Source organism: Phaethon aethereus (genome assembly GCF_964289735.1).
Source record: "Phaethon aethereus genome assembly, chromosome: 9".
Classification (NCBI taxonomy): Eukaryota; Metazoa; Chordata; class Aves; order Phaethontiformes; family Phaethontidae; genus Phaethon; species Phaethon aethereus.
The window spans coordinates 20,787,378-20,800,373 of NC_138585.1; the positions used below are offsets into that span (position 1 = coordinate 20,787,378).

The 12,996-nt window shown below is 41.6% G+C and overlaps 1 protein-coding gene across 1 annotated transcript in view; it reads right to left on the reverse strand.

Moving 5' to 3' along the window:
- Nucleotides 1-10,841, reverse strand: part of LOC309408168 (calcium-activated potassium channel subunit beta-2) — a gene marked incomplete at both ends in the record, with an annotated part of 152,735 nt that extends 141,894 nt beyond the window's left edge. The window contains one exon of the mRNA XM_082003923.1: nucleotides 10,804-10,841. Within this exon, the coding sequence (XP_081860049.1) occupies nucleotides 10,804-10,841 (38 nt within the window). The remainder of the gene's footprint in view (nucleotides 1-10,803) is intronic.
- Between the last annotated feature and the right edge of the window lie 2,155 nt (nucleotides 10,842-12,996).

A 12,996-nucleotide genomic window follows, 5' to 3' on the forward strand; every position in this document is an offset into this window, starting at 1 on the left:
ATGGATGGCCATGATGTAAAGATATATGGTGATCAGTCTCTGGAAATGCAGGCGGATTAAGTAGGACTGTGCCTGACTAGTCTGAAGGTGACTCTACCAAGAGCCAGTTTTTAGATGCTAATCACTTTCTGTCCCCCACAAAGAATATTTGTACTGAACTCAACTGTGGCTACAACAGTTCCTGCAAATATGTTGGCAGATGCTGCTTTTTCTCTCTGGCCTAGATCTGCACGGTGTGCTGCTTGCTGGGCTCTATGGTTCACAGGCAGAGAAGAGCTTGTTTGGTCCTGATTTGAGCGTTACAAGCAAAGTTGCACTTCAAGCCTCGGTAGAGCTGAGTGGTCCAGTTGTCCTGTCTCCATGTCCCTGGTCCTGCACCCAGTGCACCCACTGATTACCCATTGTACAAGCTGGTTGAATGGTGCTCGTGTCACACCATGGTTTGAAGATAAACTCAATTCTCAAACTCTACAAGAGTCTCTTTCCAAATTTTACCTTCCTTTTGGCAGTCAAGGATGATCTATACAGCTCTGCCTGAGCACCTCTAGCTTCATGACCTAGTGTAAGGCAGAATGTGACTGGTTGGTCTGGGATGTATTTGCAAGCTCTTGTGAGATGGGATAGTCTTCATCATCTTCACAGACACCAGTGAGGGCTGGAATGAATAGGGGTAATCTCCAGCTAAGGAATGTGAACCATGGTGACCATGCCCTGTACCCGTATCAGGCTTGATGACTGAAACTAAATCTTTTACATGCGCTGTTTTGACCCTAAACCCCTCCTTTAGAGGAGGAGGAGGGGATGTGGAAATAGTGTCTAGACTGGCTGCTGTACTGTGTGCATGTGGGTCTGTTCAGTAAGAGCTCATAAGTGTTTTTAACTGTAGTTAAGGACAGTGTCCACCAAATCTTGTATTTCACACAGTGGCTTCAAAGTCTTATGTTAGACTGCTGGACTTGGAAATAGGCCTCATTCTATTTTCACAGACAGATTCCGAGTAAGTGAAGTGTGGTTTTATAAGCTTGATGTATATTGTATACAGTTAGCTGTGACAGGCAGCTCTGAGAAGAATCATTCGTATAAATACCCAGGTATCATTATCTGGATCCACATCTCCCTGGTCATTATGAAGAGGTGATCTTTTGACATCTTTCAAAACACCATGTCAAGCTATTTCCAGGGGGTTTGCTGCTTAGAAATGAGTATAAAGCTTTAGTTTTAATTTTGTAGGAGTTAAATTGAATATTAATAACATCTCCAACACTAGACTTCACATATAGAGTATTATGGATATCTATCTAGTGTTTCCAATTAACCAGGGGCACTGTCTTTGCTGTCTGTTTCATCCAAGGACAAAAGTAATTCGTTAGGGTAGCAAATTCCCTTCCACTCTTGCAAATTAGCATTACAGCGTCACTGTAGAAATAATCCATGCTATCTGGATTATGGCAATGAAATTGCTATAAATGAAAGCTGTTGTCTGAACTAATATTTAGAGAAGATGAGATAAAGATATATACATGAGGGGCATTACTAAATAGATCTCAGTATTTTTTTTTTTTAAAGAGGTTCTCCTCCTCCTGAAAGGTTAATGTACATCTGTCTTGCAAGGAGTTTCCTTAGAGGGTTTAAATGAAGAGTGAAGCTTTAAGAATGAAGTGAAAATGGAAGGAGGAATATACTGCCACGGGAAGCTCAAAAATGAGGTACTTGAGGTGTCAGAGAGTTACCACTAATCCCCTCCTGCCCTGAGGGCATTCCTGTGTGACCATCAAAGTGACACACATGCAGCTGTCTGGCAGTTGGCCACATCTCTAGGTTTGATGGACTTTGCTCTGGGGATGGCTGAACCTCCAGCTGTTCAGAATGGCAGTTTGTTTTCCTCAACAAACATGCTCAGATGTTTATCTGACCTATCTGAATCCAAAAAAGTAGATTACAAATTGTTTCAAATGTTTTTTCAACACCTTTTCCTTACCAGAACCTGGAAATACAAGAGGCCATCAAAACCTGAAAACCTGTCCTGCCTGACAGGCTTTACCATTAGGTGAGGATCGATGGTCGTAGCGGGAGCCTGCTAAGATTGCTGTTGTACGCGGGGCTTAACAAGACATTTAATAATGTGCACCTTATTGAGACTGGGGTGGGGGAAACCAGGCATGTGTCCATCTGGCTTGGTGATAAGACTGCAAAGTTCACATGTGCCGCCAGCACAGCACGAAGCAGACACTAGCTGGTTCCCTGGGGCAGGTCAGGTCATGTGGTTACGTGGCACAAGCATGTACTTTGAATGGCTAATGGGAGGCAAAGGGTGACTCAGAAATGTACTCCAGGAGGCAAAGTGAGCTCTCCTAAGTGAGCAGGAGCTCAGTGGTAGAGCTGAGGGTGTGACAGAGGAGCATCAGCCAGGGGCTGGGGTTGGGAAATGAGGGCTCCAGGGAAGGCAACATGTTTCTGCGCACATGGCTGAGGCAGCAGTGCCTGACGTGGTTTGGTTCTGATCACCTCATCAGCTTGGGCAATGAAAAACAGTTTAATAATAACTGACAAGATATTAGCATTGATTTTGAAAATGCTGCTTAGGTATGATAAAGGAGCAGATATGTGATGGATGACAGGGAACTGTATGAACCACTTGTTTGACTTTGTTCGATATTGAGTAAAAGACGAGAGAGGGAGAGAAAAGGATCTTCTAATAATGCCATGAATCTTCACAGCGTAAGACACGTTCAGACCACATCAGATATTTCAGAGCCTTCCTTCCCATCCTATGCAGCAGCACACTGATATAGGGATGGTAGCTGAAACAATATCTGGTCCCTGCAGACAAAATGTTTATTCGCTTTTGTGAAAAAAAAGTGAGCTGGAAGTACGGCTCATGAGTGCAAAGTAAAAAAGAGGACAGATATTTCCAAAGCTACTGCCAATCTCCTTACATGGACGTGATTTGAGTCCCGCACATACTCGAGAGGGACCCATGACTCAATGCGTGAATATGAACTGAATTGTATTCGCAGGTTTCAATTCATTATGACTCCTAAGCTCCAAAAATAAAGCCTTTCAAAAAATTTATTTTAAAAACAGACCAGGGGGTGATTTAAAAAAAAAAACAACAACAAACCAACCCTTCTGAAATAATGGGAGCAGCTGTATGTATTTCTTAGCGGTGAAAGAACTAAAATCCAGGCATTTTCTGACTCAGATAAATCTTGTTTCCCATGTGTACAATTGAGACTGTAAATTTGGAGAAAGACTGCTGCGGGAAGATGAAAGTTCCCTTGCCAGATGAGGACTTGGCTCTTCTTGCTCAAATACACACATGTTTTCAGGATTATTTGCTTTGTGATAGGCAGCTCTAAATCCAGGTTTTTAATTTCTTAACAAAACTCTGAATGTATTAAATGCATGTGCAATAAACGGGATTCAGGAAAACTGAAACCTGTTGTACGTGTGCCAGAAAGAATAGCACATCTGCAAAAAGGAATACCAAATGGGGATGCCTAATGCACTTGGGGCAGGAACACGGTGATTTCAGAGTACCTGGATTAGATGCAGCATGACCTGCACTTGTAGAACTAGGCCTGGACACATGGCAATTCTGTCCCCAAAATGTTTGGCTATTCAGTTAGCGCATTGGAAAATATTAGATATTTTGGATCTTCAGTTGTCTAGCTGACCAACATATGTGGGCTTGTGGCTAAGTACTGCAGCAGCATGAAGTTAAGTCTGGTAAGTTGGGTAAAACCTGAAGCTGTGGTATGATGGGAAGATGTTGATGTCTTCCTGAGCTACCTGGTTCGAAGCTGCTGCACCCCAGGAAAGGCTGAAAGGTTATGGTTAGTCCTCTATCTTGCAAGGAGTTTGGAGCAGGGTGGACCTCAGCTTTGTGGTGTTTTTGTGGTACTCACTTGGCCCTCACTCGAGCAGGGCACTGAAGGGCTAGTTTTGAAAGACGTAATTTACTCAGAAGTTCAAACTTTGCTTTGAATTTCCATTGGATTCAGATTTTTAAAGCAAATACCTAAAATACAAAAGGTTTGATTTGCATTTCGGGTGGAACAAAATTTAGACATAGAAGAAAATAGTAAAAAAACCAACCCAAGAACTAAACCATTAGTCTTGGTTTATCTGAAATTTTGCCTCCTGAATTTTCAGGGCTGGTAGCTGAGCTGAAATCCATGGGTAGCAGTGCTCCAACTTGAAGCAAGGCTTTGGAGGAGGAGAGGGTGCACAGGCTGCTGTCTGCTTGTCCCTGGGACAGAGCAGGGGAAGTAGGGCCCTAAGCGTCTGCCAGGGGTACAAGGAAAGCAGTCAGGCTTGGACAAACTAAATCCCTGCTTTATGGCTTAATCTTCCTGCAGAGGAACAGTTTTGAAAGGAGCCATTCCCCTCCCACTGAAGTCAGTGGGATGTGGTGCTGCCACTGATTTCACCTGGTGCAGGTGAGAGCAGAATCAATGGTGTTACCTCTCCAGCACGGCAAGCCTTTGCCCCTTTTCCCAGTGCCACCAGTAACACGCAGGCAAGAGCTGCATCATTTCCAAATGGCCCCCACACCTGAAACTGGTGAGCTCAGTAGGCTGCAAACAGGCACGGCCTGTTTTCTGATACAGACAGAAATTCAGGGTTAACTGTATTAACCTGGGTTATGCTTGAACGTGCTGACACCAGCCTTTCATAAGAGACGGAAGTTCTTGGGGCACAGCGGGAGGATGAGGTCAGAAACTGACATTTTTTATTCTAGTTTTTAACATACCGATGAAGTCCATTCCCTCACTTAAAAAGTTAATATTGCAATAACAATCCCAATGCAGTGGAGGAATACATGTCACTCAAACAGCATCACCGACTAATGTATGCAACTGGGTAGTTTCTAAAAAGCTGTAAAGTGCTTAGTGATTGTGTGTACAACCTTTCTTTTGCTGGGAAAGATTTCAGTTTTTCAGATGTCTGAAAACACAAAGACCGGCTGTGCATGTAGCCTGTTAGCTCTCCTCCAGAGCTGGATGGCTGCTTGTAAAATGAAAGCAAACACTCCAAATCGCCCTCATCTAAGCCATCCTGCATCGCTTCTGTTATTTGTCGACCAATACAGGGCCAGCTGTCTAGTTAGTGAAACAGAAGCATTAAATCAGAGAAATCATAGAAAACGGAGACTGGGAGGCCCCTTAAAGGTCACCTGGTCCATCTGCTGCCCTGCAGCAGGTTCAGCTTTACCCACACCACTTCCCTCTGGTTTGTTTAACCCGTTTTCCAAAATCATCAGTGATGGGAGATTCCAGAATTACCTACCATTAGGTAAAAAGTAAAAGATGTACTTCATGAAAAATACAGCTGTTCAGCTAGCAGCTTCTCTCTATGAGGATAATCCGATGTACAACACATCCACTGTGTGGTTTACCAATGCTTCAAGGAAACACACCGATCCTTTGGGGACATGTAAATCTCAGCACTGGAAAATGAGAGGTACATGCTAACTTTTGCCTGTGAGGTTGTTACTGGTAGTGTGCACAGGTGAATTTTGGCTAGATGGGATTTTTGTGCTAATGTACTTATGCGATTGCCTTTAAGGCCTTAATTGTAACAAATGAGATTAGCCTACAGTTCTCCAAGAGGTTGCACCACGACAGGGATGGGAGTGTTTGCTTCCAACCTACGCAGGCCAGACCGCACACATCCTAGCAGAGGATGTTGCTGTCCCACTTGCTTTCAGTAACATACCGGGGCTGTTTAGGCTGTACAGTGATGAAGCATGGCCACCACCATTTATACATCCCACCTGCACTCTTCTTAACTGCCCTCAGCCTCTCCCACCATACAGAATTTCAGAGTTTACAGGGAAGTTACTCTGTTGCTTGCATGTTTCTTTCACTGTTTCGCTATTTCCCAGGCACATGCTGAGAAGCTCTCGTGTAGTCAGTGATTTCACTGAGACTACTCAGCAATTCCTTTGCCTACCCAAGACATAAGGTAAAATGGACTGAACTCTGTCTTTGGTGCATCCTCCTCTTCTTTTCCTTCTACTTTTCATCCTTGAGCACATTCTTTTACGGAGGGCATCCAAGTGCCTCTCAAAAGGGCCCACCCCCAGGCTCAGTGCCGCAGTCAGAAGGTGGTGGTTGCCACGTGTTCCTCAGCAAGCTCCTTCCACACTTCAGGTCCCGTTACTTCTCCCCAGCACCTATTGGGAATGGCACCAAATTGCTTCCTGCAGCCTAGCATCCTACCAGTGCTATCAAGGTGGCACCCTCATAGTGTTCAAACCAGTCAGTGCTAGAGTAACAGAAACGCATAAGCATAACGTCAGCACATTATGGATTTTTTTTTTTAATATAAAATGCCACATCTTAATCCCAGTCAAATTAGCTGAAGTACTAAACAGTCTTGTAGGGACTGCAAATGGGTGGAAAGAATTGTTCGTCAATGGGTGAGATAAAACAGCAGGAAGAGGTTTTCACAGAAGAGGCAATTCGGAGCTAATCCCAGGCTCTGCTGCATGGCAGTGTCTCTGAGTGCCCTCTTATTTACTGATGAAGAACAATTGACTATTGGATGCTACCGTCCATGCAGTTTCTCAATTGTACAATTTATAATATGTTTTAAACATTTTTCCAAATCTATGTACTTCACAGGAAGATGGAGGACACACCAGCAATGGAAAGGAGCAACTGTAAACCAGTTAATAGGTCTGACTGTCATTTTTATTCAGCCTGTATGTGTAAAGCTGTTTTAAAATAGCTTTAAGGAAAATCAGAATCAACCCTCTTGAACTTAAGCTGTCTTATCCAGTCTGAGGAGCTAGCACAAAGCTTGCATACCCTTCTTCAGTTCATGAATTATAAATCAGAGAATATTAACATTCTAAAGAATAATTCTGAATCTGCTCTGCTTAACACAGGGAAAAGCCATTATTCCAGTGATAGAAAGTAACAGTATAAAACCTGTTTATCCATATCAGGTACTGCAGTTTTACCATCAGTTCCTGACTCATCAGCAGCTCGCTCTACATCAGTTGGACTTCCTTCATAGACTCATATTCCAGTATTTTCCTAGCCTGAAGCTTCCTAATAGGCAAGATATAGCCTGATGTTGACCATAAAAAAACAACCTTTTCTCTGGCACATCAAAACTCCCTGTGCCCAGCAGAGTAAACACATATATATTACTTGCTTCCTAACCTAGGACTCCTAGAGTTTCACTTTTTGGCCTCACTTAAGAAGCATCAAAATTAGAGAAGGATGCAAGTCAAAAGATTTGAGGCTCTGAGGGGTTGTACTGAAGTCTTGGTGTTTGTTTTTTGTTTGTTGTTTTGGGCTTTTTTTCTGTGTTTTTTGGTGGCTTTTTTTGAACCTCATCCAAGTACTTGAATGTGGTGGAATAAGAGACAATGCCGAATTGCTGGTCTACCACTTGTTATCTTTTTCTCCCTATGACTTATTCTCCTGTTTGGAAATTGCTCTTGTTTGAGCAGATTTGGTTTAGTGCAGCTTTTGTCTAAGTATTTTAAATCCCTCTCAAAATGAGGTCCCAAAGAGAGAGCTGAGGGAGAAGAAATTAAGAGGAGAAATTCCTGGGAAATTGAAATAAAATCCTACTCTCACACTCAGAATTTTCACAGATGATTTTTTAATGTCTGCATATGTATCCAAAAGAACAAAATATTTATCAGAGGGTTACCTTTGTCAGTATTTCTCAACAAACTATGAGAAGGTTTGGATATGCAAGAAACACTGGACATTTTTCCCACTTTTTTAAACATCACAATATAATTAGAAATAAATAAATTACTGTTGGTTTCAACATAGCTTCATACTGTCCAGAGATAAGGTGGCAGAAAAACCTTTCTGGTAAAAGCATAAATTTCATTAAGAAACAACAACTGAATCACTTTCTTTGTTAAGCATAATTAGTACTTCGAAGACATTGCCTTTCAAAATCTCCACTTTGATTCCTGTCGGATGCAGAGGCAGGAATATATGACATGACATTCATCAACTAACTCTCAACAGAAAAAGATGAGAGAAAGCAATTTTTTTTTTTTTTTTAAATGAGCTTGAGAAATAATTTAAATGGCTGTCAAATATCCAGCAGTGGTTAGTAGAAAACTGGACGGAAGACTTTTCAAATTCAGTTTTTGCCCATTCTCAATGTTTTTCTTTTGAAAGTATTTTACTTTCTGACATTTCAGATGTTCCTACTGATAGGAATATTTTCCCCTGTTTTTAAGATATCTCCTGATCAAATTTTCCTGCTGACTTCATTATGCTATTCTTTCTTTGGGACCAGTCAGCTTTTCTGCAGTTTATACCAATTGACAGGTTTCAAAGTAGATTTACTTTTGATCTTCCTGTGACTATCGAGTATTATGCTGGCCTTTTTTTTTCTAGTTGGCTGCTCTAGTGTTGCTTTATCTTTATTCTCCACTGACTCCCAGCACATTTTTATGTTACAGGTGGATATTGTTTTGTGTACTCTTTGCATGTTATTCTTCTTTCTACATTTAGCATGATTCTGTCTTTTTATTTTAGAAATCCAGTTAGAATAACTCAGGAGCAGAGGAACTTGTGAGTATGAACTGCTCACAGCAGAAATCCAAGGTCTGTGCTCTAGCTAAGAGTTCAGGAACGAAGAGGTGACTGGTCCTACTTCACCTTGAGTACCTTGATGTGGCTTTGATGACTGCAACAGGTTATTTCCATGTGTCCAAAACCTGTCCCTTCAGGTTTTACACAGGCTGTGGGCAGCATTTCAAGTTGTGCAAAAAGAGAAACTGAAAAGCCAGTAGAAATATTCACTGGTATAAGTGAGTTTAAAATCAGGCTGTGAAAATAACTTTACAGGTTAATAATGATCCTACATCCCTGGTTCTCTGCCTGTTTCAGTGGTTCAAGGTTATAACCATAACCCAGGCCTGTCTTCTGGGTTTGTTCCTGACACAGGACTTTCTCTTCGCTTGTTACCAGTCTGATAGTTTGGAAGTGTGACTGCTTCTGCTTTTGTCTCAGTGCAGTGTATGAAAAGCAAACATCTGCAGTGAGAAGTTTGTGGAAGAGGAAGGATGTACTTTGGAAAAGCAAATGTTCAAAGGAGACATAGCTGCTGTTTTGTGCAGAGTGAATCAGCTCTCTGGGCATGGATTTGCCAACATAAATGCAGATTAACTCAGTGTTTCCATGAAACCAATGAACCGACAGTCATACTTTGAGGTCTGGTACTGCCATGTAAAAGCTTCCATCAACTTCAGTGAACTCTTTGCTATGGAAAGGGATGAATAAAGCCAGCACATTTGACGACTTATCTGTGCTATGTTGCTAGGTAAGTAAGAGCAAGACACTTGCAAATACTGTATGAAAGTCCCTGCCCCAAGGAGCTTTGGGTCTACATGGGAGAGTAGGTCAGGCAGGAGGAGAACAGGAGAAACCAGAGGTAATGTGACCAACAGAAAGATAATTCATGTATCCCCAGTTCAAGGTTGTCCCTTTCTAACACCATTACAGAAACAATGTCCTCTTATAAGTTCATGCACCAAAACACAACTCTGTGAAATACTTCACAACATGAGGGAGCATAGTGTCTGGTCTATGTGAACAGAAGAAGAAATCAGTCTAAAAACTTTGTCGATTCCACAAAATATTTTTGGAAAACATTCATTCTATTTCATATATGAACTAACTTTAGTCTCTGACCTGCAATCGTTTGCTATCAATATTTTCCAAGAAAACTTTTAAATAGACATAAGATTGAATGATCAGCAACCAGTAAATAACAACGATAAAAACCATGATAATGCAGCTGGAGACCAAAAACATACCATAGGTGTGCATGCAAAACTCCTGTAACTTAAGGTTTGATATTAGAAGTATTCATTGAAAAGTACAGAAAAAAACACCATCTCAGTGAATTTCAAGATTCTTAAAAGGTAATTTAGCAAGCAGAAAGAAGTGTCAAGAATATTTAGACTTTTATTACCTGCTCTTGATGCACATGTGGAGTCTTGTTTGGACATGCACCCCTTTCTTCTCTAAACTGAAATATTCACTGCCTTTGTACAACACAATAAACAAGACTATTTTCATCCACCTAACTGCCAGATATGACATCCTATGAGTAAAAGATCTGCATGTCATCGAATCCTGTACTGAGTCGTTTTCCTTTAAAGACACCATTTTCAATTTATCTCAAAGTCCAGCTTAGCTCTGAGTCTCTTTTATGCCGGTACCACGAAATTGTATCAACATTACAGGATTATGAAGTGGGATCACTTACCCTGTCAACTCTGGCTTCACATTGATACTTCCAGCAGAGCAGGTGCTATATTTTATTAGTTACAGAGATTCATTGTGCATCCAGAAACTGCCCTCTGCACCCTGCTTTTATAATAGGATTCAATACAGCTGAGCAAATACAACCTCTGTAATATATATGAAATACAGGAAGATAATAGGAGCAGTATAAACTCTCTGATTAGGTATATTGTGCACAGTGAATCAGAAATACAGATACTTTGCAAGATGAGGAAAAAGGAGAAGGGTAAACGTGTTTAAGGTCTGCCATGAAGGCCTAGGAAACCCTGGTTAAAGGATTTCTGTCCTAATCAACTCTCTAATCCCTACCAAAGGCCTGAATGCAATTACAACTTCAGTATATTTCCATGATGGACTTTAGTTAAATTCTTAATGTTGCAGCCAAATAGGGGAAAAAAACCCGAAACAAATCCAACATACTACTTGTTGGTAACTTCTGAATAACGAATTGACAGCAATTCCCCAGCCCAAACAGCTTAATCCATTTGTTTCTACTTACCTCCATTTGTCTCTTGGATATTTAAAGCAAAGGCTCATTTTGTCGTGCAGATTCGGTGCTGCTGTCCAGTATTATCTTGCCTGATCATAAAAAGGCTCCTGACCAAAAGGAAGAGGAAAGCAATACGTAAAACAAACACAGAAGCCCAAGAGGAAAGCTACACCCTAAAGACCAGCACTAATAGCAACTGCGAGACAGGGAAAGAGAGAACACTCCCAGTTACTAACTTTTTCCATTGATACATCTCTTACAAAACAATTTTGCTGCAAACTTCTCTTCCTCCTTGCAAGCAATGCTTTGCTGTATGTGTAGAGCTCAGATAAACTACATGATGAGTATGGGGTTTGTGGTAGTGTGTGTGGTTTTTTTTTTTTTTGACCAAGCAAGCAAATTAGTGAAATATAAACTAGAAGCTCAGCTGACTGTTTGAAAAGTATAGTGCTAGGCAGTAATTATCACAAGGTGCATTTGTCCATACTTCAGGTTTTTTTAATTCAAAAGTCTTCAATAGAAGCAGAGTCATATTTAAAATAAGCACCTATGGGACTTTCTGGCCAGAAAGCCTTAGTGCAGTGGAGGTGAATGTTTATATGATTAATAACTTAATTTTTTAAGAGCTTGATGGGCAGGCAGGGAAAATATGCCAAACTGTCCTTGCCTCAGAGGGATTTTTAGTGCCAAAAAAGAACTGCATTGAGAAGGAGAGATCATGATTTCACCTCTAAAGACTTTAAGAGTAGAGGGACATGCAGAGGGGCAAAGAGGGATTTAGTGCAGCAGCAGAAGCTGCTGGGCCCAGCTGTGTTTTCACACCATTGCCTCAGTGGATTTAAGGCTCTCCAAGCTCCAGGGCTGTTCCTCAGTGTAGGTCACAGGGTAGTTATGTGTGTGTGCCCACAAAGGCTATGGAAACTTTTGTCACTGACATTTAATATGTGGCTTGGAACAAATAATAAACAATTTGGTTTGAATTTAAAAGTTTTGACAGTTACATCTTGCCAAATGTTAGTCAGAAAGGAAAACTGATGGATGTGTCAAGTTTGAAAATTCCCAGGGTATAGTAAACTCATTTGTTTTCAGAAAGTTAGGATCATATTCTCTCCTTGCCTCAGAATAAATCTGGAACTACTACAGGGAGGCTGACAAACATTAAGGTCGTTCCATTCACCAGGGCAAATGAAATCTGCCTTGAGCCCACAGCCGGAAAATGCTGTACCCAGTAGCAGAGGTGTGAAAGAACCGCTGCAGGCAGTGAGGCTGACAGTGGCCCTAGTAAAGGTAATATTATTCCCGCCTCAGTCTAACCCTCCCTGTGACAACTTGCTGTTGCATCTTTCTATCTCCACATGCTGAGGTGATGGGCTGATGGGCTTTTTAAAAGTTTTGTAAGGAGACACACAGATCATGTATAAAGGTGATAATGGGAGAAAAGGGTGTTCTAGTTCCTACCTGGGATATTCAGAGAGACCTGAAAGCATTTGGTCCCCAAATCCCCCTGGACTCAATGGAGCACATGTGACTGTATCCTTGGTGCTCCTTGAAAACTGCAGTCAGCATCTCCTCCAAGTCTTATTTTCTGAAGGAGTTTTCCCATGTGTGCTCCTCTCAGCTAGTAGTAAACCAGAAAGCCTTTCCATCCAGACTGCCAAACAACGGTCATTCAGTAAGTGATGGCCTTGGGACACAAGCCCAGGAGAGGCAGAAGTGTCCCCAGCCCTGACTTACCCATTGCTTTTAAGCTGAGAACTGCTCACTGGGCAGGAGTAAAGCCCCCTAGTCAGAAGGCAAAACCAGATGCACATCTCCCCTCCAGTGCTGCAGGGCCCCATGCAAACCCTAGAATCTGGCCAAGGTTTTAAGACTGAGGTGTTAAAACACTGCACAAATGGTAAGAACTCATTTTAGAGAGACAGGACAATGAAGTTACACTGCCGAAGTCCTTGTGTATAAAACGAGGCCTTTACAAAAAACAGGAACTTGGAGGTTTACAAAACTTTACAAAAAATATAGGACTCTTTCTTTAAAGAGTCTTTTTGGATTATTCCTTTATGAGTGCTCCTTTTGGTCTGGCATAACATGGAGTTACCTGGCAGTGTGCTTTTTTCCCCCCTTTATCATATTCTCTCAGAAAAAGCATTTGGCAAACTGCCTTTGTGGCTGGTTAAAAGCTTGACACACCAACTCTGAATAACT